The 26,160-nt window shown below is 42.5% G+C and overlaps 2 protein-coding genes across 5 annotated transcripts in view; one reads left to right on the top strand and one right to left on the bottom strand.

Annotated features, from left to right (window-relative positions):
• LOC116980387 (interleukin-10 receptor subunit beta-like) overlaps positions 1-8,091 on the top strand; it is a 46,366-nt gene extending 38,275 nt beyond the window's left edge. Inside the window, exons 8-10 of the mRNA XM_033032554.1 lie at positions 1,344-1,491; positions 3,928-4,085; positions 6,384-8,091. Of these exons, the coding sequence (XP_032888445.1) occupies positions 1,344-1,491; positions 3,928-4,085; positions 6,384-6,689 (612 nt within the window). The 3' untranslated portion in view covers positions 6,690-8,091. The remainder of the gene's footprint in view (positions 1-1,343; positions 1,492-3,927; positions 4,086-6,383) is intronic.
• A 4,526-nt stretch (positions 8,092-12,617) lies between these two features.
• Positions 12,618-26,160, bottom strand: part of tmem50b (transmembrane protein 50B) — a 40,569-nt gene continuing 27,026 nt past the window's right edge. For all 4 annotated transcript variants that reach the window (XM_033032557.1, XM_033032556.1, XM_033032558.1 and 1 more), the window contains exons 5-7: positions 20,577-20,669; positions 14,667-14,724; positions 12,618-13,428 (exon numbers count right to left, since the gene is read on the bottom strand). In XM_033032557.1, coding sequence (XP_032888448.1) covers positions 13,383-13,428; positions 14,667-14,724; positions 20,577-20,669 — 197 coding nt within the window. In that variant the 3' untranslated portion in view covers positions 12,618-13,382. The remainder of the gene's footprint in view (positions 13,429-14,666; positions 14,725-20,576; positions 20,670-26,160) is intronic.

Genomic DNA, 26,160 nt, shown 5'->3' with positions numbered 1-26,160 from the left:
TTTCAGTCTGAAGAAGGGTGTCGACCCAAAACATCACCCATTCCTTCTCACCAGAGATGCTGCCTGTCCCGCTGAGTTACTTCAGCATTGTGTGTCCATCTTCAATTTAAACCATAATTTGCAGTTCTTTCCGACACACCTTGCATTACTTAAGTTACATTTTAAATTAGACATTTTTCGATATTTTATCCCTTACTCTTGCAAATGATACAGCCTGTAATGATTTTGGTTTAAAAATTAGTTTAGTTTAGAGATACAGTAAGGAAACAGGCCCTTCGGCCCACCCAGTCCGCACCAATCAACGATCCCCGCACATTAACACTTTCCTACACACACGAGGGACAATTTTATATTTATACCAAGCCAATTAACCTACAAACCTGTACGTCTTTGGAATGTGGGAGGAAATCAAAGATCTCAGAGAAAACACACGCTGTCATGGGGAGAACATACAAACTTCGTACTGACAGCACCCGTAGTCGGGATGAAACCTGGGTCTGGCGCTGTACAGCAGCAACTCCACCACTGTACCACCGTGCCGCCCCGAGCAAAGAAGTCAGAGATAGAACTCCTTTGGAGACATTTTGTTTAATGCACAATGGCACAGCAGTAGTGCTGCTGCTTCACAGCGCCAGAGACCCAGGTTCGATCCTGACCACAGGTGCTATCAGTACGGAATTTGTATGTTCTCCCTGTGACCTCCGGGTTTCTCTGGGTGCTCTGGTTTCCTCCCACACTCCAAATATCTGCAGGTTTGTAGGTTAATTGGTTTCTGTAAATTGTCCCCAGTGTGTGGGACATAGAACTAGTGTGAACAGGTGATCAATGGTTGGCATGGACTCCATGGGCTTTAGGGCATGTTTCTACACTGTATCTGTAAACTCTAAACAGTAGTGCTTTGGTTTGAAGAGTGCATGCAAATGTTTGTGTCTGATGGCAGAAGGATCAGTCATCAAATCACACAGATTCAAAGTGATTGGGAAATGAATCAGATCTCAGATGAAATACTCTTTCACAATACAGGATTGCAATCTAGAACCTGAAAGAATGATGATTGCAGATTTAATAGTAACTATCAATGATGAATTAGATAGAAAGAGATTACAGGTCTAAGAAGGAAGAAAGGCTAAGGAGTGCAAATAATTCAACAGCTCTATCAAAGAGGCAGCCCAGGATCAATGAGCTGAACACCCTCTTTAAGAACATTATCTATAATTCTGTCAAAAGAAATAATTTATATCGGTATTGATTTTTTTTTTTGTCCTGTGATTAAGTCTAGGCACTTTTTGTTTTATTGAGCAAGCTTAAGGAAATGTCAACTAATTGGTTTACTCATACCTCAGGTGCGTAATCTAACTGTCACTTCATCCACTGTGCTGCTGGACCTCAAACCGTGGACCACATACTGCCTGGAAATTCAGGCCTCTCTATTGGACGGTACAAAGCAAGGGCTGGCCAGCCCAGTGTATTGTTCTGCTGTCACCGCTGATGGTGAGATGGTTGAATTCACTTAAATCTTAATTTATTAAATTAGGAATTAATAAATAAGTTATAATGTTATTTAAAAAATTGATATATGGGCAGAATTATATCCCTGTTATTTCGCTCCATTGTGAAACAGAACGTCAAATTCTAATAAGTGATGTGAATGGGCATTTCACAATTTTATGCACATTTTTATTTACTGTTGCCTTTATCTTCTTTAACATTTCCTCTGCGGTGAGAATTCCAGATTTCCTCCAGTGACTCTCATAAAACAAACCTATGCTCCGGGGATGACCCATGCTTAATACCTGATTGGGGCACCTCATTGTTAGACATGTTTGCTTTCGATAAGACATTGATCCACGGCCCCGGTTTCACCAAAGATCCCATGGCACTCTTTCAAAGACTTGTTCTTTCTTGTGTCTTTAGCATATGGTAAAACTATTCATTCTTGGGAAGTGGGTTGGAAGGAACTACAGATGCTGGTTTACACCGAAGATAGACACAAAATGCTGGAGTAACTCAGCGGGACAGGCAGCATCTCTGGAGAGACGGAATGGGTGACGTTTCATAGATATAGACATAGAAAATAGATGCAGGAATAAGCCATTCAATATGATCATGGCTGATCGTCCAAAATCAGTACCACGTTCCGACTTTTTCCCCCATATCCCATTGTTTCCCTTAACCCTAAGAGCTAAATCTAATCTAACTCTTGAAAACTGAAGAAGGGTCTCTACCCGAAACGTGGCCCATTCCTTCTCTCCAGCGATGCTGCCTGTACTGCTGAGTTAATCCAGCATTTTGTGTCTATCTTGGGAAGTGGGTGTCCACCTCACCTCTGTGTAATGACAACATCTCACACGTATCTAAATTAAACTCTCAGCCATTTCTTGGCCCACCTAGCCAGCTGATCAAAATCCCGCTGAAATTCTTGATTATCTTCACTGTCAACAGAGCCACCTATTTTTGTACCATCTACTAATCCTGCTTTACTAATCATGCCTTGTACATTCTCAAAAATGCTTATTGCCCTTAGTGTTATTAAATGCATCAACATTATTTTTCTGTTATGACTATTTTTCCACAGCATTTCTGGTGCTGTGCCCCATTTGTATCTCTGCATTAAAGTAGGCTTGGTACTTAAGGTGGCTTCTGAAAATAATCCACACCCTCATATTAATATAACAGATTTGAACTATGTTGATTAATTCTATATTTGGTTCTGGAAATGTAAGAATAGAGAACATTTATAAATATTGGTACAAAGAAAGGTATTAATCCTTCTGTCTTTACAATAGTATTAGATAATATCATAATAGACAATAGGTGCAGGAGTAGGCCATTTGGCCTTTCGACCCAGCACCCCCATTCACTGTGATCATGGCTGATCATCCACAATCAGTACCCCGTTCTTGCCTTCTCCCCATATCCCTTCACTTCGCTATCTTTAAGAGCTCTATCTAACTCTCTCTTGAAAGCATCCAGAGAATCGGCCTCCATTGCCTTCTGAGGCAGGGAATTCCACAGATTCACAACTCTCTGGATGAAAAAGTTTTTCCTTTACAAAAATGTAAACATTGTTAATGTAATTCCTAGCCATTTTATGTCTGGTAAATGTTGGTTTAATGACTGCACTGCACACAACGCTACTTAACACCATATTCATGACTAAAAGTTTTAACTTCCCTTGTGTTAGTGCCATCCCAAACTTTACTCAATTTTATTTTCCCCTGTATTTAATGATTTGGATTCTCACTTTGGATTTCTCATGCCAGTGTCACTCTTTAACTCGGAGTATTTATCTTGGGTTTCTCTGTGTACTGTTTATCAGGAGGTGAGAATGCAATATCTAATACAGTAGATAGCTTGTCCCCTCATATTCGTGCCTTACCTGTGAATTGTGCGATACATATGTCACTATGTGACCTAATTAATGAGCTAAATCTCTGGAGTTGAGCAGGTGCTCCATTGAAAATCCACAACCTATTGTTTTTGTTGCTGCACTAATTTTTATAATCTGTGGCTCATTTAAAAAAAAAATCTTCTGATGTATCCATTGTCGTTATTGTCTTTCTAACTATTCAGACAATAATTGACAGTATTAATATTCAAACAATGGGTGCATATGTGTGGTTGCTAATCTGACATTCAACACAGTGTGTTTGGGCAGCTCTCAAATCTGAACCATGCAGAATAGTAATGAATTAGTTACCTACCCATTTACGGATGAACCTGTGATAGCGTCAGATTGATGCCAGTAATGAAATAATTCTGAGGGACTATTAATCTCGCTGCATCCCTGCGATCAGCTCCTAATTTATGGAGTTACGAGGTCTAAGTGCTGGTGCTAGTCCTGATGACATGTTGCAATTTTGTGCAGGGCTGATGTAATGTGTCGTGTCTCAGTCCCCCATTAACATGCTTTTTTTTAATTGATAGCTAAAAGAAGAGCGATTGAAGTTGTCCAGGTCCTTTTCATAGCATTGTTTGCAGTTTTGGTGATAACGTTGGGATGTTTTTTCTTCGTGAGCTATGTACGCAAAGTAGTCAAACACCTAATGTATCCATCCTACAGTCTCCCGAATCATATAAAAGAGGTTTGACTACTTTTATTTTAAATCTCAATGGCTTATATTTCAGTTAAGAATGAAGGTCTTAAATTTGGCTGATCATGTTAATTACTGATGAATGTCAAGTTTTATTGATAAATGAACAGGATTACTCGCAAGGCAGTTCATGTCCTTAAATCTTACTCTAACTCAAGCTATAGATTTGTTGCCAAGCATTTTCAATAAGAAAACATTAAATTGTGGATGAACCCAGTTTAGTTTAGTTTAGGGATACTGCATGTAAACGAGCCCTCTACACAACTTGCTCTTGCCAACCAATGTGCCTCATCTATACTAGTCCCACCTACCTGCATTTGGTACATATCCCTCTAAACCTTTCATATTCATGTACCAGTAAACATGTATTTTAAATGGTTTCATAGTACCTGCCCAACTACCTCCTCTGGCAGCTTGTTCCACATACTCACCACCATCTTTGTGAAAAGGTTGTCCCTCAGGTTCCAATTAACTCTTGTTAGAAGACGCTCTGCCTTTCTGCCCATGACTTTATGTACACCCCATAAGATCACCCCTCAGCCTCCTGCGATCCAATGAATAAAGTCCAAGCCTGCCCAACTTCTCCCTATAGCTCAGGCCCTCAGGTCCTGGCAACGCCCTCTTAAATCTTCTCTGCACTCTTTCCAGCTTAATGACATCCTTCCTATAGCAGGATGACCAAAACTGAATGCAATACTCCAAATGCGATCACACCAATGTCTTGTACAACTGTAACATAACATCTCAACTTCTATACCTTGACTGATAAAGGCCAATGTGCCAAAAGCTTTCTTGACCATCTTATTTACTTGTGATGCTACTCTATGGGTACTATGTACCTGCACTCCTAGATCCTTCTGCTCAACATCACTCCCCAAGGCCCTGCAATTCACTGTGAAGATCCTGCCCTGGTTTGACTTCGCAAAATGCAACTCCTCACGCTTATTTGCATTATCTGCATTAAACTGCATTAACCTTTCCTCAGGCCACTTACCCAACTAATTGCTGTGATTTTTGACAACCATCTTTGCAGTCTGATACCATTCACTTTGGTATCATCTGCAAACTTATTAATCACTCCTACATTCTCATCCAAATCATTGATATAAACCACAAATAGCAATGGGCCCAGCACTGATCCCCGAGGCATAACACTAGTCACAGGCATCCAATATGAAAAACATTTCCCCATCACACTCTACTTCCTGCCATGAAGCCAATTTACTATTCTGTCAGATAGCTCTCCCTGGATCCCCACACGATTTAACCTTCCAGAGCATGTGGAACTTTGTCAAATACTTTGCAAAAATTCATATAGACATCATCTGTGCCTTTGCCCTCATCAACCTTTTTGATTTTTTTTTAAAAGCTCAGATTCAGAAGACACTATCACCCATGTACAAAGCCATCCTGACTATCCCTAATCAGCCCATGTGTATTCAAATGTATATATAAATATATCTCTTATCCCTCAGAATTCTCTCCAGTAAATGCCTACCACAGATGTTGAGCTCACTGGTCAACAGGTCTCAGGCTTTTCCTTTCAGTCCTCCTTAAATAAGAGACCCAACGTTAGCCACTCTTCAGTCTGTGACTAACGATGATTCGCACATAGCCAGAGTGCTTGCAATTTCTTCCCTAGCTTCCCACAGTATCCTGGGATATATCTGATCAGGCCCAGGATATTTATCTACCTTGATGCACCTTAACATGTCCAGCGCCTCCTCGACTGGAATGCAGACTGTCCTCACAACATCTCCATCAACTGTCCCAAGTTCCTCAGTCTTCATTCACACCCAAGATTCGAGCCCAAGCCAGGTGACTTGCTATATGCTGGTCCTAGAAGGGGAGCCGCAATCACACATTACAATCGCTCCACTCCTTTACCCCACAGACACAGAAGGGTTGGGTGAATATAATATAATAAATAAAGAGTACGACATTCAGACTCTGATGTCGGCTGCGCCACTTAATAAAATCACAACTGGTCTTTTACCTCATCATCATCTTCCTGTCCGAACTCCCGATCCCTTGATTCCTGCGATATCCAAACATTTTTGAATTGCACTATTGTTAAGCTGCAAGCATTAGATTATGGCTGGGCATCTACACTGAGGCTTTCAATTGACAAAGTGCAGTGGCTATATGTTAAAACTGAAAATTACAGTTGTCTAGGCTGGTAGATCCTGCAAATAAAATTAGTTGGGAGAAAGTTTATTTAAACTAGCAGTCCAAAAATAAATTGATATATATACTAAACAAGTGTCATTAATTGTGTTTCTTTTACAGTACTTGACTGAACCATCTCATCAGCCTGCATTTCCAGTGGTGCATAAAAATGATCTTCAGGAGGATCACTGGGACAAGCTTTCCATTGTGTCACAAACAGAAATTACATCAGTGCTACTAAATTCAACTAAAGCGAATAAAACAAAGGTGGTCCGAGACCCCACTGAGTCTGTCGTGGAGATTCCTAATGAAGACGATGATCTGCAAAGCAGTCAATCAAGTGTAGATTCTGGACATTATTCAAATGGTACACAGGATTCTTCCCATGGAAATCCACAAAGCATAGATGACACATCTAAATCGTAGGATTGAAAAATGTTTGGCGGAATATCATGAACATTCCCTTTGCTTCCTGAAGTTGACTTTGTGATGCACTAGGTGTACACACATGCATTAAAGGAATTAGAACTGGGTACTGTTGGATTCTACAATATTTTCATTGCATAGTAAAGTGCATTTATGAATTGACATAAGTACCATCAGACAGCTGACATTTTGAATAGTTGGACGTGCACAGCCAAGTCCCTGATGAATTTTCTGTCTGAAAGTATTTGCCTTCAAGATGGTTATTTTGTCGCAGAGAAAGACTTGACAGATTTGTCCAATTTAGTTCTCTTCAAACAGGAAATATTGGACAAACAATAGCTCAGTTAATGTGACAATTCAACTTGTTCAACTTTAATGTAAATTCAACTTGAATGTAAATTGGTTTGCTCAATGGTACTGTGCACTTTAAAATTCCTTTGTGGTTTTGTACAGTGCAATTCAATATAACAAGAAGAAAGTGACTCCACTTTTGACAAGCAACATCTTGTATTTGACTTTAAGGAGACTGTGCCCATGCACAAGGGTTCATTTGGTCTTCTGTATATATCCTGTGATTATAAAATTGTGGAGAAGTATATTCAACAACATTGATACTGTTGGTTGTTAGTTCCTGATCATAATGGTTAAATGGAGGTTTTCGAACTACCCGGACTGAAATGGCAAATGTCCTTCATAGTTGTGTCACAGAGACAATAATCAGTACGATCATTAATAATTGTCTTGGCCATCAGGAAGAGAATATTTTGTTGTATACTTGGCCTTGTTGAGTAAGTCCTGATGTGATCTACAGAATTTTTATTAATACAACTTTATGAAGCAGCAGTAATTCAGTCGTAACAAAGCCAACCCCCAACTTTCCACGTTTCCATGTAAGAAAAGAGCTGCAAGTGGTTTTGCCACTTGGTGGAATCTGATATAATGGGATTGTGCAGGTTCCCCGTACATATAAACAAGCCAGGTAACGATTTGTCATCACCCAAATTGCCTGGATTAATGATTTACAGAGGTATCTGTTAACAGGAAATAGACTTGTGTCATTTTACAAATTAATAAAAGATACAATGATTAAAGTAATGAATGACCTTTGGCAGATCGTTACCTGGCTTGTTTATGATATGTATGGGGAACCTGCGCAATCCCATTATATCAGATTCCACCAAGTGGCAAAACCACTTATTATGCTGTTAACTTGTCAATGCTCCAGATGGTTTATTGATTATATGATGCATAGATTAATTTTGTGTTGATACTTGCAAACATCTTTAGTTTTACTATTTCTGTTTTGTGTGAGCTGTGCAAATACAGTCTTGTTTTTATGAATGTGAAATTAGCTTTGAAATTGAAAATAAAATGCTTTTCTATACAATGTTATAGAAAATTTAGATTTTTTGTTGGATCTTGTGTTGGGCGGATTGGGATTTTACATTAGTGACGTTTGTCAAAAACAATGTAGCTGGAACAATAAAGTGGCATTATTTCTAGAACATTTATTTTCCCAATATTTAATAGGAAGTTTTACACCTGGATTTTAAGAGCTACTAGACCAAGTGCAGACCCGTTGGGTCTGTTTCCCCAACGGCGTTTGCGGGGGGGGGGGGGGGGGGGCTGCGGCATCACACTCACATTAACCACCCCCCAAACACACTGGTGGGGGGGGGGTGAGAAGAGGGGAGGGAGGGGAGAGGAGGAGGAGGAAACGGGACAGATTTGGGAGGGAAAGGAGAGCGGGGTAGGGGGTGAGAGGGGGATGGGGAGAGAGATGTGGGGAGGGAGGGAGAGGGGTGGGGGGAGAGTGGGGAGGGAGAGTGGAGGGGGAAGGGAGGAGAGGTGGAAGAGTGGGGAGGGAGGAGGAGAGGGGTAGGGTGAATGATGGAAGAGGGACAGGGGTAGGAGGAAGGGGGCGGTTGGAGAGAGGGAAGGGGGTGAGGTAGAGAGGGAAGGGAGAGAGGGAGAGGGGTGAGGAGAGGGAAACATAGAAACATAGAAATTAAGTGCAGGAGTAGGCCATTCGGCCCTTTGAGCCTGCACCACCATTCAATATGATCATGGCTGATCATCCAACTCAGTATCCTGTACCTGCCTTCTCTCCATACCCCCTGATCCCTTTAGCCACAAGGGCCACATCTAACTCCCTCTTAAATATAGCCAATGAACTGGCCTCAACTACCTTCTGTGCCAGTGAATTCCAGAGATTCACCACTCTCTGTGTGAAAAATGTTTTTCTCATCTCTGTCCTAAAGGATTTCCCCCTTATCTTTAAACTGTGACCCCTTGTTCTGGACTTCCCCAACATCTGGAACAATCTTCCTGCATCTAGCCTGTCCAACCTCTTAAGAATTTTGTACGTTTCTATAAGATCCGCCCTCAATCTTCTAAAATCTAGCATGTACAAGCCGAGTCTATCCAGTCTTTCTTCATATGAAAGTCCTGACATCCCAGGAATCAGTCTGGTGAACATTCTCTGTACTCCCTCTATGGCAACAATGTATTTGAGCATTGGGCATTGTGACATCATACGATGGTACGTTCACCAAGTGCTTGTGCTCCTGCAAAGGCATATGTAAATGAATCCATTCCGATTGGACATCTGTGAGCATCGGGCATTGTGACATCACACGATGGAACGTTCACCAGGGGCTGGGGCTGCTTCTATGCATGAGAAGCTAGTTTATTTTTGAAATATTGGGGGGGGGGGGGGGGGGGGGGGGAGAAGGATTTGATTAAAAATGCCTGTACCACCATTCAATATGATCATGGCTGATCATCCAACTCAGTACCCTGTACCTGTACATAAACACGACGAAATGTAATCAGGAGTGGATACTTTGAAAGAAAAGTGAAATCTCTACCGAAATATTGGGGGGGGGGGGGGGGAGAAAGATTTGATTAAAAATGTGTACATAAACACGATGAAATGTAATCAGGAGTTTCTATGAGACCCCCCCTCAATCTTCTAAAATCTAGCGAGTACAAGCCGAGTCTATCCAGTCTTTCTTCATATGAAAGTCCTGACATCCCAGGAATCAGTCTGGTGAACATTCTCTGTACTCCCTCTATGGCAAGAATGTCTTTCAGCATTGGGCATTGTGACATCACACGATGGAACGTTCACCAGGGGCTGGGGCTCCTGCAAAGGCATATGTAAATGAATCCATTCCGATTGGACATCTGTGAGCATTGGGCATTGTGACATCACACGATGGAATGTTAATCAGGGGCTGGGGCTGGTGCTGCTTCTATGGGTGAGAAACCAGTTTATTTTTGAAATATTTGGGGGGGGGGGGGGGAGAAGGATTTGATTAAAAATGTGTACTTAAACACGACGAAATGTAATGAGGAGCGGATACTTAGAAAGAAAAGTGAAATCTCTACCGAAATGGAAAAGATCTCGGCGATTCTGCGTCTGGTTTTGGAGTAGCAAGGAATCAAAAAAAGAAAATCGGCCGGTAGCCGGACGCCGGCAGGCACACAGTTTTAATATATAACTAGACCAAGTGCAGACCCGTTGGGTCTGTTTCCCCAATGGCGTTTGTGTGGGTGGGTGGGGGGGGCTGAGGCATCACACTCACATTAACCACCCCCCAAACACACAGGTGGGGGGAGGGGGGTGAGAAGAGGGGAGGGAGGGGAGAGGAGGAGGAGGAAACGGGACTGATTTGGGAGGGAAAGGAGAGCAGGGTAGGGGGTGAGAGAGGGGGATGGGGAGAGAGATGTGGGTGAGGGAAGATGGGGAGGGAGGGGAGGAGGGAGGGAAGGGGAGAGGGGTGGGTGGAGAGGGGAAAGAGTGGGGAGGGAGAGTGGAGGGGGAAGGGGGAAGAGAAGTGAAGTGGAAGAGAGGGATGGGGAGGGGAGAGAGATGTGGTGGGGAGGGATGGGGACGGAGAGGAGGAGGGGTAAGAGTGTGGAGGGAGGGGGAAGAGTGTGGAGGGAGGGGGAGAGAGGTGGGGGGAGAGGGGGGAAAGAGTGGGGAGGGATCCACACCCCCTGATCCCTTTAGCCACAAGGGCCACATCTAACTCCCTCTTAAATATAGCCAATGAACAGGCCTCAACTACCTTCTGTGGCAGTGAATTCCAGAGATTCACCACTCTGTGTGAAAAATGTTTCTCTCATCTCGGTCCTAGAAGATTTCCCCCTTATCCTTAAACTGTGACCCCTTGTTCTGGACTTCCCCAACATCGGTTTCTATAAGATCCCCCTCAATCTTCTAAAATCTAGCGAGTACAAGCCGAGCCTATCCAGTCTTTCTTCATATGAAAGTCCTGACATCTCAGGAATCAGTCTGGTGAACCTTCTCTGTACTCCCTCTATGGCAAGAATGTCTTTGAGCATTGGGCATTGTGACATCACACAATGGAACGTTCACCATGGGCTGGGGCTCCTGCAAAGGCATATGTAAATGGATACATTCCGATTGGACATATGTGAACATCGGGCATTGTGACATCACATGATGGAACGAATCAAAAGGAAGAAAGGCAGCCGCAGCCGGAAGGCGGCAGAGATAGATAGATAGACAGACAGACAGACAGACAGACAGACAGACAGACAGACAGACAGACAGACAGACAGACAGACAGACAGACAGACAGATAGATAGATGTGTATCCTGAAAAGTTGCACCATTTCCTTCTGTTATTTTCTCTCTGCCATCTCTTTCTCCATATGCAAACAAAGTGTTTCCAGCCATTGTGTTGGTGATCTTAACCTAAATTAATAATTTCCGCATTTTCTGTGAGAAACTGCTTCCACTTCTTTAGTACACTTCCCAGAGTGGTACCATTCATTGCCCAGCCCCTGTCGATTTTAGATTTTCCAAAATTCAACATCTCACTTTTCTCTATGGCTGACCATAATCCCTTTTCCTGTAATCTGCTGCTATCCATCTTGTCCCTTTATATCCAGGTCTATTAGCCAGTGTTCTGAATGAATTCAGTGGTGGGTTCAACAGCCCTCCTGCACAAAGATTTAACATCCTCTGTTCATCTGTACCAAAAAGTCTACCCGTTTTTCTGAGATTGTGATATCTGAGATATCTGGTTCCCTTTGTGGGGAAATGTCTTCACTGTATCCATCCTGGCAAGAGGCCTATAAGAATGTTGCAAGCTTCAATGAGATCGCCTTTCATTCAGCGTACAGACAATATCTACACAGTCTCTCCCCAGGAACCAGTCTCATATTTTCATCAAAGTTAGACACAAAATGCTGGAGTAACTCTATTTGACAGGTAGCATTTCTGGAGAGAAGGAATTGGGTGAGATACTGTCCCGCTGAGTTACTCCAGCATTTTGAGTCTACCTTCGATTTAAACCAACATCTGCAGTTCTTTCCTACACATCATATTTTCATCAGACTGGCAGGCAGGTGTATCTTTCCAAGACGACTAAAAGTGTGCAAAATATTCCAGGGGCAGACTAACATAAACCATATATAATTACTGTAACTCATCTTTGAGAGATGGTGTCTGTTATGAAGGTAACCTTCTTCAGACTGAAAGATAAGAGTTTGGGAGGTGGGGGAATTGGAGGTGAGTAAAGGCCAGAACAAATCAGGGCCTGGATATTACGTTCCTATGTCGGCACAGGAATGAAGAAATATATTGGGCTTTGATGGGCTGCTATGCAGATTCATCAGTTTAGTTATGTGTCCAGGAAAGTAGAATTAAGGTGAAAATATACTTGAATAAGGTTGATTTAATTATGATATCAAGAATTTGATAGAGAATGAAAAACCTTTTCTCGACCAGCATTAAAGCTAATCTATTCAGTCTGAAATATGACGCATTGTTTTCATACAAAACAATCAATATCTAGAATTCGCTTGACACTAGGTAATGAGTGGTAGAAAATTTTCTCCAGTTCCACAAAATAAATTTATTTCACAAGATTTGCTAACAGAGAACTTCGCCACAAGAAAATATAACACAGGGTTTATTTCATAAATATTCTCATCGGAAAAATTTTAGTCAAGCTGTTACTTAATAGTGGCATTCTTTCTTAAGATCTAAAAAGGTTGGAGCAAACATTCTGGGTCAATAATGCTTTTAGCACAGTTAAAATTTTAAATGATACAACAGGCATTAATTTCTTCAAATATAAAATGATACAACAGGCATTAATTTTGCCTGAATCTAAAATGTACAATGTTTAAGGATGCAGATCTCTTTTTTCCTTTAAAATATAGGGTAACAATAATAACACATCAGACATATAATCCAGGTTTTCTTCAATGAACTCAATTAGAAGTCATATTACAGTTCTCAGCCCAATCAGTGCATCATTCTCTGTTAATATAACTCATGACAATTATTAAGAGTGCAGGTAACATATTACAAAATTAAGGCCCAGAAATTCATCCCTCGAAAATAGCACAAAATGTGCTGCATTGTACAATTCATTCCATTGATTTCAATGGAATGAATTTTGAGAGAAAACTAATATGCTGACTGTACAATACACAATGCTTTCTCCCCAACATCATGGGATGAATTTCTAAGCAGAGATGTTAATAAAATAAAAAGATGAGTTTTTCAAGGATTATTTTAAATATGGATCGTATCACTAAAATTACTTAAATTACAATTTGGCCAAAAGTACAAAGCAATGTGTATCTGTAGCTTTTGTTTAAGTGCAGAATATCCCGAGTCATCTCAGTGCTGATACGGAGCAGCTTTTATGCCCAAAGTTCCTCTGTTCTCCCAAATTTATAGATCAGGCTGCTGCAAAAACAAAACAAGACACGATGTTTAATAGACTTCTAAAATCATGATTTATTCACGTTTAACAAGACAAAATATAACTGCATCAACCAATTAAAAATGTTGGCCACAATAATAATGTGATGTCACACAAGGATGTGGGGTAGATCTCCAGCATTAGCAGGATAATTTCCATTTTTGATGGGCAAATCCCATTGTTTCACAAAACTGTCTAGCACATAAAACTTAAGGAAAATGGTACAAACTGGACTGTCATAGGTTAATAGTGGTTTCTGTAAACTCATCTATAATCTAATGATTATTTACACAATGTTGAAGATCAAACATGAATACTAGCTACGGGACAAGCTGCTAGTACTTTCCCAGATCTGGCAGATCCTATCAATAGTCATCAGTTTTGGGATGATTATTCAAATGTTACACTTTCAAGCATGCTTCCTTTGAGATGTCAGGTAAAGTCTCCATTTGCTGGTCCAGGTGAACCAGATGGCACATTTCCATTTGTGAAAAATCCACCTACTTCTCAAAAGTACTTCTATGAAGTGCTTTGATTTATCTGGAAGGAATGAAAAAGCCACCTACAAAAATGCTAACTTGTTCATTTGAAAGATAAAATGATATAAATGACAAGGAAAAGTGAAGGGGAATGATAATTGAATCGGTTTTATAGCATAGAAACAGGACCTTCAGCCCAGCTCATCCATGTTGACCAAGATGCTTGTTGGAGTCAGTCCAATTTCCCTGCATTTGGCCCAGATCTCTTTAAACCTTTCCTATCCATACATCCGTCCAAATATCTTTTAAATTGTGCCATTGTTCCTGCCTTAACTACTTCTGACAGCTTGTCCCATCACCTTCTGTGAGAAAAACCTGTCCCCCAGTTCCCCATTAAATCTGTCCCAACTCGCCTTAAACCCATGCCCTCTAGTGTTAGACCCCCCCCCCCCCCCCCCACCATAGCAAAAAGGCTGGCTATTCACCCTGCATATACCCTCATGATTTTATCAACCTCTAAGAAGGGTCTCGACCCGAAACGTCACCTATTCCTTCGCTCCATAGATGCTGCCTCACCCGCTGAGTTTCTTCAGCATTTTTATCTACCTAATCACCCTCTAAGGTCAGCCCACAACCTCTTGCTCATGCAATTTGCTATTTTGGCCTTAAATAAATAATAGGAACCTAACTTAACGTTCTGACAAACCATGGAGTAGCTGCATTTTCGAAATGAATTTGCTTACCTAAAAAATATCAATGCATTCTGAAAGAACACAGCCAGGCCTGGATACACATCATTCTCTGTAAAAAAAATGAACAGAAAATTAACAAAAGAACATTACATTTAATGCACATTGGTGGTAGTGTCCCAATGAGCGAGGAAAGTGCTAAGTCAGCTTATCCTGCAACATTGTGTTGATAATCATTAGATTATATACGAGTTTACAGAAAGCATCATTAAATTGTGATGAAAAAGGCTTTTTGGCCTTCATCAGTCAGAGTATTATGTATGGAAGTTGGGAGGCCATGTTGCAGTTGTATAAGACGTTGGTGAGACCGCATTTGGAGTATTGTGTTCAGTTCTGGGCACCATGTTATAGGAAAGATGTTCTCAAGCTGGGAAGGTTACAGAGAAGATTTCAAAGATGTTGCCAAGACTAGAGGGTCTGAGCTATAGGGAGAGGTTGTGTAGGTTGGGACTCAATTCCCTGGAGTGCAGGATGATGAAGGGCATTCTTATAGAGGTGTATAAAATCATGAGAGGAATAGATCGGGTAGATGCACAGAGTCATTTACCCAGAGTAGGTGAATCAAGGACTAGAGGACATAGGTTTAAGGTGAAAGGTACAAGTTTTAACAGGAATCTGAGAGATTTTTCACACTAAGGGTGGTGGGTATATGGGTCAAGCCGCCAGAGGAGGTAGTTGAGGCTGGGACTATCCCAACGTTTAAGAAATAGTTAGACAGGTACATGGATAGGACAGATATGGACCAAATGCAGGCAGGTGAGACTAGTGTTGCTGGGCATGTTGGCCGGTGTGGGCAAGTTGGACCGAAGGGCCTGTTTCTACGCCGTATCACTCTATGACTAATGCTTTTCTGGTTTGTAACATCTCCCTTAAGTTTTCTATGAGCAACACAGTTTTGTGAAACAAGGACACTAGCCAATCACCGTATAAAACAGAAATCATCAAGCTGGTGCTAGGGATCTAACCCACATCTTTGTGTGGCTTATTATTACTGTGGCCAACATTTTTTAATTGCTTGATGCAGTTATGACAATATTTTCTCTTGTTAAATGTGAATGAACTTTCTTTGGACTAAAATCATGAATATAGAAGGCCCGCACTGACCTTAAGAATGTTTTTCCCAAAAGGTTAAAAAAGTATTGCATTTTATCAATGAGAGATTTTTGTGTTTTTGACTTCTAGAATTTTGGAAATATTTTAGAGTAATGCATTTGTGTTGTAAAATGCAACATGTCAGCCAGGATTCAGTTCTTCTCCTCCCACCCACTCTCGCTCTCTCCTCCTCCCCATCACGAGTCTTAGACTGCAAATGGGCGTTGTGCCATATTTTGGCCCCTTCTAGTGATGTGTTTAGTTTAATTTGTGAAAGAACATACGAGGAGTGGATGCCATTGAAGCAACTCACTCACAGCCATTCGGATTATAAATCACTCCTAACCCTACCGTGAGATTTGTGTTATTTAGACTCATCTCATGATTGGTCTAAATAACACAACACAGGATCTTTAGACCCATCCTCTGACATGGCATGGAACATGAACTGTTGCCCATGATCTTTAACGGAGACAAATTAAATTACCCAGATGGTGCTCCTTGCCCACCTAGTAACTACTGACAACCACGGTTGATAGTCCCAAAGTTATACTGGGAGCAAATGAGCAAAGATAAGAATGTAACATGCTACAATGGGGCAGCAGGAGAAGAGGTATTAAAGTGCCATGAAGGTCGATGCCACCATCTTTAAACAAATTACTGAAATCATTGGGAGAATAATTTGTAGCCAAGAGAGGATGTGATCAAATGCTTGGAATAGCATTATATTGACATTGCTGCTGGATTCATGCAGATGGCAGGTTAGGATCAATAAATAACGCCGTTGTGCGTCCATATAGGGACATTCAATTCAATTCAACTTTATTGTCATTGCACAGATACAAGTATGGGTACAACGAAATGCAGTTTAGCGTCTGTTCGTAGTAATAGTGCAATATAGAAATAAAAATACAGAATAAGCAAACAATGTGGACGGAGAGACTGGAGAAATCTATCGACGGGACTCCGAGTTCAGCAATGTGATAGTGTTGTTGAAGAAGCTGTTCCTCATCCTACTTGTACGAGACCTGAGGCTCCTGTACCACCTCCCTGATGGGAGGAGGGCAAACAGTCCATGGTTAGGGTGGGAGGGGTCTTTGATGATCTTCCCGGCCCGTCTCAGACACCGTTTTTGGTGGAGGGCATCCATGGCAGGGAGCGGGGCACCGATGATGTACTGAGCGGTTTTCACCACCCGTTGTAGTGCCTTCCCGTCAGCTACGGTGCAACTGCTGTACCATACCGTGAAGCAGGTGGTCAGGATGCTTTCGATGGTACAGCGGTAAAAGTTGGTCAGGATCTGGGGGGACAGGTGAGCTTTCTTGAGCCTCCTCAGGAAGTAAAGGCGCTGCTGCGCCTTTTTGATCAGTTTGGAGGTATTGAGGGACCAGGACAGATCCTCCGAGATGTGTACCCCGAGGAATTTGTAGTTGGAGACGCGCTCCACCTCAGTCCCGTTTATATGGATGGGGGTATGTCTGCCCCCTCTGTTCTTCCTGAAGTCAACAATAATTTCCTTCGGTGGTACACAAAATTGCTGGAGGAACTCAGCGGGTGCAGCAGCATCTATGGAGCGAAGGAAATAGGCGACGTTTCGGGCCGAAACCCTTCTTCAGACCGTCTTCTTGGAGTTGAGGACGAGGTTATTGTTGGCACACCAGGCTGCCAGGTGCTGGACCTCCTCCCTGTAGGCTGACTCGTCGTTGTCACTGATCAGTCCTACCACCGTGGTGTCGTCGGCAAATTTTATGATGGCGTTGGAGCCATTCTTAGGGATGCAGTCATGGGTGAAGAGGGAGTAGAGGAGAGGGCTGAGCACACAGCCCTGTGGCACGCCGGTGTTCAGTGTTATAGTGGAGGAGGTGAGGTTGTTGACCCTAACAGACTGTGGTCTGTTGGTGAGGAAATCCAGTGTCCAATTGCAGAGGGAGGTGGAGATGCCAAGTCCGCTGAGTTTGGTGATCAAGCTAGCGGGGATGACAGTGTTAAAGGCGGAGCTGAAATCGATGAACAGCAACCTGATGTAGGTGTTATTGCTGTCCAGGTGGGTCAGGGCAGAGTGTAGGGCCGCCGATATGGCGTCCTCTGCAGACCTGTTGGTCCGGTAGGCAAACTGATGGGGGTCCAGTGTGGGGGGGGGGGAGGCTGGCTTTGAGGTGAGCCAGGATCAGCCGCTCAAAGCACTTTGCAATGACAGGGGTGAGTGCCACTGGGCGGAAGTCGTTGAGACTCCCTGTAGCTGATTGTTTGGGCACTGGCACAATGGTTGATGTCTTGAGGCAAGTGGGGACGACACCCTGGGAGAGTGACAGATTGAAAATGTCAGTGAAGACCAGGGATAGTTGTCCAGCACATGCCCTGAGCACCCGCCGGGGATGCCATCGGGGCCGGCAGATTTGTGCTCATTCACCTTGCTCAGTGCATCTTGTACAGCAGAGGTGGAGAGACTGAGGGGTTGTTCGTTCGGGGGTGGAGCAACTTTGATGGCTGGAGTTTTGTTGTCCCGGTCAAAGCGAGCATAGACATTGCAGCCAAGGGGTTTGACTAGGAGATCTTTAGTGAAGGGCCTTTTGCTTTCCCTTTTTAATGATAAACCCCTATCAGACCATGGCAACCCTCAGATAGATTTCTGTCCAGAGGCTGACAGGTGCAAAGGAGAATATTTGGGATTGTTAGATTCAGGACATCCTATGAATTGCAATATGTGGATATAGATTAATACGAATGAGAACCAGTTTCCAATAAATAAAATGTTTAAAGTTCAAAGGAAATGCAACGCATTGCAGTATTAAGGAAGATGAATCAGTAAATACATTTCAGACTGTGGGATTAAAATAATTCTTTGACTGTGTCTGTCAGGTTTAGAGGGATATAGGACGTAGGGAAATGGGGCCTGCTTAGGCATGGGCAAGTTGGGCCGAAGGATCTGTTACTATGCTGTATGACTCTGCTTGATGTGCTAAATGACAAAACAAATCTAGCCTGGAATCTACCTTGAGTTCTATCACAATTTTGCAAAATATGAATAACTGAAGATTTCAGATGATAGACACAAAATGCTGGAGTAAATCAGTTGGTCAGGCATAACTGGAGAACATGGTTAGATGATGTTTTGGATCAGAACCCTTCCTCTACATAAAGGTTTCTGATACCTAGTTTTGATGTCAGCCTATTAATAAACCCTCAGTGTCTAGAGTTTGGCCAATATATCCAAGAACATTTCAAGGTCATGTCAGTTTACCAACAGTATCATGAGCGACCTTCTGCTGTGAGCCAGCTGCCTGTACTCTGTGGACAGTATTGTTTATTTACAAAGCTATTCTTTTAATTTCACAACTGATTACTAGTTGTTGTTTACAAAGAATCATAGAATCATACAGCACGGAAACACGGCCATCCACCCAACTTGACCAATATGCCTCATATACACTAGTCCCACCTACCTGCATTTGGTCCATATCCCTCTAGATATTTCCGATTCATGTACCTGCCCGAATGTATTTTAAAGTAGCTACTAGGTGAGATATTTATGTACTATGAGAGTCAACATTAATTATGGGTGAAACACAAAGTGCTGGAGGAACAGTGCTGGGGAGCATCAGTGGAAGGAAGGGACAAGTGATGTTTTGGGTCGGGACCTTCCTTAAGACCAGAAGGGTTCCAACCAGAAACATTGTGTGTGCGAGTCTGAAGAAGGGCCCAGACTGAAATATATTGAAGTGAACTATGCTTTTGAAACTGTACTGGATCACCTGCTGTTAGCTTTGCTCTTAAGGGTATAAAATCTCAATGTACTTTGAGTTTAGGGAGATTCTACTGAGAGTGTCTCCATGAGAATTCCCGCTTGTCATGATGAATTAAGGTTTTTAACATCTGCCAGCTTCAGTCTCTTATTCACATTTGACACAATTGAACCAACCTTCCTATTTTGTCCTTGTGCCAAAAACAACAAAACAATTGCTCCAGTTCATCCATCCACTGAAGACCATGGCATTATAGCCGGCCTGGAGCGGTGTTTCCTGAAGCGCTATCGTGGAGCGGGCGATGCCTTGCCTGGGTCGCCGCGCTGGAGCTCCGGTGAGCTGAAGACCGTCGGGAACAACATCGCGGAGCTGCGGGTCTGAGGAGCGGCCAGCTGCGGGCGGCGGCGCCGAACTGTACACCGGGAGCCTGGGATCTCGCGACGAGATCGCCAGTAGTGGAGCTCCAACCGGCGCGGCCTTGTTGGCTTTGGAAGCCGCGGCCTCCAGTACGGAAGCGGCCGTTCCAGGTGTCCCAAGCCGCTGCGAGGATTCTCCCGACGCCGGAGCAACATCACCAGGCGAGAACGGCCAGGAACATCGGGCCTCCGTAGAGGCAACTGTGGAGGCCTCAATAGGCCCGACTATGGGTGAACTGGGGTTGGGGACTGGACTTTGTGCCTTCCCTCATGGTGGGAGCCATTGTGGGGGGATGTTCTTTATGTTTAAATCTCTTATTAATGTTATGTCTGTATTCTTTCTTTATGTGCTGCATTGGCAAGAAGCATTTCACTACACCTAGGTGTATGTGACCAATAAATAACCTTTGAACCTTTGAACCTTTTTACTAATACCCAAGGGAATGGGGCACATTAAATCTACCAAATTATCGATATCATACTCCTCATGCTTTTGACATACAATAAATCTGTTGACATGGCAATTTAAAGCAAACCAAAATAAAATTGCACACACTATGTCCAGCCATTCATAGATTGACAGAACATTGCATATCATAACAGCAGCCAAACTTAAAATATGAATCATTCATGGGTCAAGAAAAAAAACTTACTTGGTACAACATACGCCCCAAATAGGATCCACATGGAAGCTATTAGAGATCCAAACATCAGCATGAAGCCAATGAAAAGCCAAATCCTTGCACCTGTGAAAAAACATAAAAAATGTATGGATGCAGGGAGCTCTTCTTGGGTTTGAAAATCGTTTTCCAAGGCTGCAATGAAACTGTTCAGTTTAAACAAATTGCACACAAATAAACTCTCCCTAAGTTTGGAAAAAGTTTGTTGAAGGGCATTGTGATAAGCAGGAATGGCTGAATGATGAAAAGCACATCAGGGTAGAAAAATATTAGAATGAATTGATTCAGTGGGTAGATGGAGCACATCTCAAAGGAGATTTGGGAGGGACAACAACAGCCGACACAAAGGACAGGTTAAGGTGGTGGTTGAGTGTCCATGAAAAGGGACATGGATACACAAGGAATTGCATCAGCTGGAATCTTGTGTAAAACACAAAGTTTTTCAGCGTGTCGGGCAGCATCTGTGGAGGAAATGGGCAGATGATGTTTCATAGACATAGAGCATAGAAACCGGCCCCACAGGGGCTGAGCAGACTCCGCCCAGGCAACGTCATGGGTTCTGATGGTGTCAACCCTAGGGTACTCAAGGCATGTGCCAGCTAGTTGTGCGGAGTACTCCAACATATCTTCAACCTGAGCCTGGAAAGGCTTCCGTGCACCCACCACCATTCTGAGTGAAAGGTTACTCCTCAGGTTCCTATTAAATCTTGTCCCTCTCACCTTTAGCCCAAGTCTACTGCTTCTTGATTTCCCTTCCCTGGATAAAAGACGGTGTATTCATCTCATCTACTCCCCTCATGATTTTATTCATCTCTATAAGATCACCCCACAGCCTCCTGTGCTCCAATAAATAAAGTCCAAGTCCATCCAACCCTTTGCTCTAACTCAGGCCCTCAAATCCTGGCAACATCCTCTTCAAGACACACCAACCCCAAACATCACCTGTCTATTCCCTCCACAGATGCTGCTTGCCCAGTTGAGTTCCTCCAGCACTTTGTCTCTGGCTAAAGAGATGTGGGTGAAGTGAAAGAATCATCCGTGTATATCGAGATTTTCAAACCACATCCTTTTCTCCCCAGTCAACCTCATGTTTCATATGCTTTCAAATCTCATTAATAGTTCCTTGTTCTAGTTTTTTTTTTTAAAGCAGAACTAGTGTAGAGCCTAATGATTTAGGATATAGATAGCATCACTACCATGCACATCTGGCGAAGTAGAAATAACTATATTTTTTACCACATTGCATGCAATGCCGTTGTTTCCTCAAATGAGATTCACAATTGAAACCCCACAGACTGGAGAAAATAAAGGGCCTGTACGAGGTAATTCAAGAGCTCTTCCTAGTTTAAAAAAAAAATCAAACTCGTGGTAAACACGTAGAATGTACGTAGCGGGTACGTCGGAGCTCGGGGCGTCTCTTAGCGGCTCGTAAACCTAACGGCAGGTACTCGGTAAGCTCGTGAAGACTCGTGAAGATTTTTCAACGTTGTAAAATGTCCACGAGAGCCTCAAGTACCTACGAGCGGCTATTACCGTAATTCTCCGAGTTCGAATCAGGGGAAACTTGGGAGAACTCTTGATTTACGTCGTACAGTGGGAAAGGCCCTTGAAGGACCAGTTAATATTTCAGGTGGATTTCAATTCAATTCAATTCAATTCAATTCAATTCAACTTTAACAGTTTAACTTTAACAGAAACAACGTTATTTATTTCAATATATTTTGGGGAACTGGTCATTGCTGGCAATGCGAAGATCAATTGTCCATCCCGAAATGCCCTCGAGAACATGGTGGAGAGCCACCTTCCAGAATGACTGCAGTCATTCTAGTCGACGGTACTTCCACAGTACTGCTGGGTGGGGAGCTCCAGGGTTAGCCTGGATCAGCCTACCATGCGGTACTTTATCAAATGTCTTTCTAAAATCCATGTAGGCAACATCACTGCCCTATCCACATCAATCACATTTGTCACCTTAAAAAAAACTCAATCAAGTCGTAAGATATGAAGTGCTGCACACAAAGCTTTGCTGACTGTCCCTAATTAGCCCATTCTCTTCCAAATGAAAGGAAATCCTTTCCTGAAGAATCAACGACAATAGTTTCCCTATCACTGAGATGAAGCTTACCTGCCTATAATTTCCTGGACTATCTCGACTTCCCTTCATAAACATTTATACTGCCTGTAGACATGGGCTGCTTCAATAGACAATAGGTGCAGGAGTAGGCCATTCAGGCCCTTCGGGCCAGCTCTGCCATTCACTGTGATCATGGCTGCTCATCAGTACCCCGTTCCTGCCTTCTCCACATATCCCTTGACTCAGCTATCTTTAAGAGCTCTATCTAACTCGCTCTTGAAAGCATCCAGAGAATTGGCCTCCACTGCCTTCTGAGGCAGAATATTCCACAGAATTCCACAGTTTCATTTGCTGAGGGCTTCTGAATGGAACAGAGCGTTGCCACATCATCAGTTAACACTCCCACTTTGGACCTCAGGATGGAAGAAAGGTCAATAATGAAGCAGCAAAAGGTGATGGTGCCACAGACACAGCCCTGTGGAATTCCCGATAATGAATTATTGGGACTGAGAGGTACAAACATATTTTGCGAGTTATGTGTGGCTTCCACTATTAAGAGTGATGCATTGGCAACAACATCTTCTCCTCACTGACATCAGCATGGGGGCACTTAGGAATGTGTGCGCAGTCTCCCGAATATTCTCTCTAGATCCATGAATGTGCAGCCAGACACAGCTCAGTGCCATCTTTAAATTCATTGCAACACCATCATTGTTGTGCAGGGCACAATGAGTCAAAAGACAGGAGGCAGATTAATAATCTGGTCGAATGGTGCTAGAACAATAATCTTTCTCTCAACACTGTGAGCAGTTTTGGGCCCCATATCTGGAAATGGGAGAGTCGAGGACCAGAGGCCATAACCTCAGAATAAAAGGACGTAGTACAAAAGGGAAAGTACAACGGGATCTGGGGGTCCTTGCTCTTCAGTCAATGAAAGCATGCAAGTACAGCAGGCAGTGAAGAAAGTGAATGGCATGTTGGCCTTCATAACAAGAGAAGTTGAGTATAGGAGCAAAGAGGTCCGTCTGCAGTTGTATAGGGCCCTAGTGAGACCACACCTGGAGTAAGGTTTACAAGTTTAATTCCCGGGATGGCGGGACTGTCAAATGCTGAGAAAATGGAGCGGCTGGGCTTGTACACTGGAGTTTAGAAGGATGAAAGGGATTCTTATTGAAACATATAAGATTATTAAGGGCTTGGACACGATAGAGGCAGGAAACATGTTCCCAATGTTGGGGGAGTCCAGAACCAGGGGCCACTGTTTAAGAATAAGGGATAAACCATTTAGAACAGAGATGAGGAAACACATTTTCACACAGAGTTGTGAGTCTGTGGAATTCTCAGCCTCAGAGGGCGGTGGAGGCCGGATCTCTGGATACTTTCAAGAGAGAGCTAGAATGGGCTCTTAAAGATAGCGGAGTCAGGGGATATGGGGACAAGGCAGGAACGGGGTACTGATTGGGGATAATCAGCCATGATCACATTGAATGGAGATGCTGGCTCGAAGGGCCAAATGGCCTACTCCTGCACCTATTGTCTATTGTAACTTTAGAAAGAAGATGAGGAGGAATTTCTTTAGGCTGAGGTTGGTGAATCTATGGAATTCATTGCCACAGACAGCTGTGGACCCCAAGTCAATGGATATTTTTAAAGCATAGATTGAGAGGTATTTGATTAGTAAGGGTGCTACGGTTTATGGGGAGAAGGCAGGAGAATGGGGTTGAGAGGGAAAGATAGATCAGCCATGATTGATTGGCAGGATAGACTAGAAGGGCCAAAAGATCTTAATTCTGCTCCTATCACATGAACCTATGTACATTAACAAGACTAAGGAGCTGCTAGTTGACCAAGAACGAAAACTGAGAATCCATGAACCTATCTTCATCGGTGGGATGACGGAGGAAGAGAGTCTACAGTTTCAAGTTCTTGGGTATGCACCACTCTAATGATCAGTCCTGGGCCCTGCACATTAATGGAATTTCTTTAGGATTGCATCGTCCTCCACTGCTCAGTGTTTTGATGGGATTTGGCATGCTGCTGAAATGTCGTTCTCCACTACAGCTGCCCCCTCTTGCTGAGTTACTCCTGCTTTGTATAAATGTTCCTTACAATTCTTAGAATTTGCAATGGCTGCACTCCATCAGTTTTATTTATTTAACTGAAAGGAGAAAATAGCCTGACATTTGCTTTGTCTGGAATATTGTTTAACTTAATTGGAAATTGTTGTCATATCCTGTTGCAACTTAAAATAAAATTATCCACAAAATGCACAATTTCCACATCTACAACATTTCAATAAGATCATGAATGTATGCTGTATATTGTGACATCATCTTTGATGTGCTGATTTTAGCTCTATTTATATTTGCTCAGGAACAGAATAAAAGTTTGGCCGATTAGAGAACATGGAGTAACAAACTGTCAGATGCAGATTTGATTATAAAATTGATAGGGCAATCGTTAAAAGATAAAAGTTGTCACAGCAATGCAACCAAAATCCAAAGTAAAAAAGGCAACTCGCGACCATATCCATAGCGAGGAAATAGTTCTTATTCAAACAGCTTAAACACTGCTGCATACCTAAACTGCAACATATAGTTACTAGTTCTAATGAAGTTAGTTAGAACTGGTAGCTAAATGGCACATGTTATTACACCATCAGGAAGGAACAGCAAACAAATTAACCTGATGAGTTACCCCAACATTTTGTATCTATCTTTGGTGTAAACCAGCATCTGCTGTTCCTTCTTAAACACCGGACAAATGAGAGTGGTGGAGATCTATCTGCTCCAATATCGTTTTTAGGGAAGGAAATCTGCAATTATTAACAAATATATGCTATTTGAAAGACCAAATCCACTGTAATACATTTGACTTTTAAACGCCCTGAGAAATAGCTAAGCTGCCTACCTGGTTACAGAGTAGTTGGGAGTGGGCAATAAATGCAGATCGTGTCAGCCACACACCTAGAGCTTTCTACAATTCTGTGCAAGGCTTATTTCTAATCTAGTATGTGAAATGTCCACGAAGACAGACAGGGAGGCAGAGTACTGTTTGATTCAGAGCAGACATCTTAGTTCAGGAGTATATGAAAGCAGTTTAATTGGTTTATAAAGTTTACAATGAAGATTTAAGATGAGATGAATATGGTTAGGATAAAAAAGGGTTTGAGAAAGAAAGCAGGGGATTAAAATGAGAGTCAAAAGATAAAATGAAACTTGTGGCAAATGCTTGATGCTGAAAAACAAAGATGATCATGAGAGTCTAGAAAAATATTTAATTGTAATATGATGATGGTCCAAATCTGAAATGCTAACTGATCTGTATAAATTTCATGTCAACTTTCATGATAAGTAATGGCTTGCGCAAGTGTCCACTTGGATGACGCTTGGTACTTTTTTTATGTGGTTACAATGACGCAAACACACAGGGGTTTACACTTCAAATGGTAGTATTCATCTCATTGAGACTGCACAATGTTTA

The sequence above is a fragment of the Amblyraja radiata genome, chromosome 14 (assembly GCF_010909765.2).
Source record: "Amblyraja radiata isolate CabotCenter1 chromosome 14, sAmbRad1.1.pri, whole genome shotgun sequence".
Lineage (NCBI taxonomy): Eukaryota > Metazoa > Chordata > Chondrichthyes > Rajiformes > Rajidae > Amblyraja > Amblyraja radiata.
This window is presented reverse-complemented; position numbering and strand designations above follow the sequence as displayed.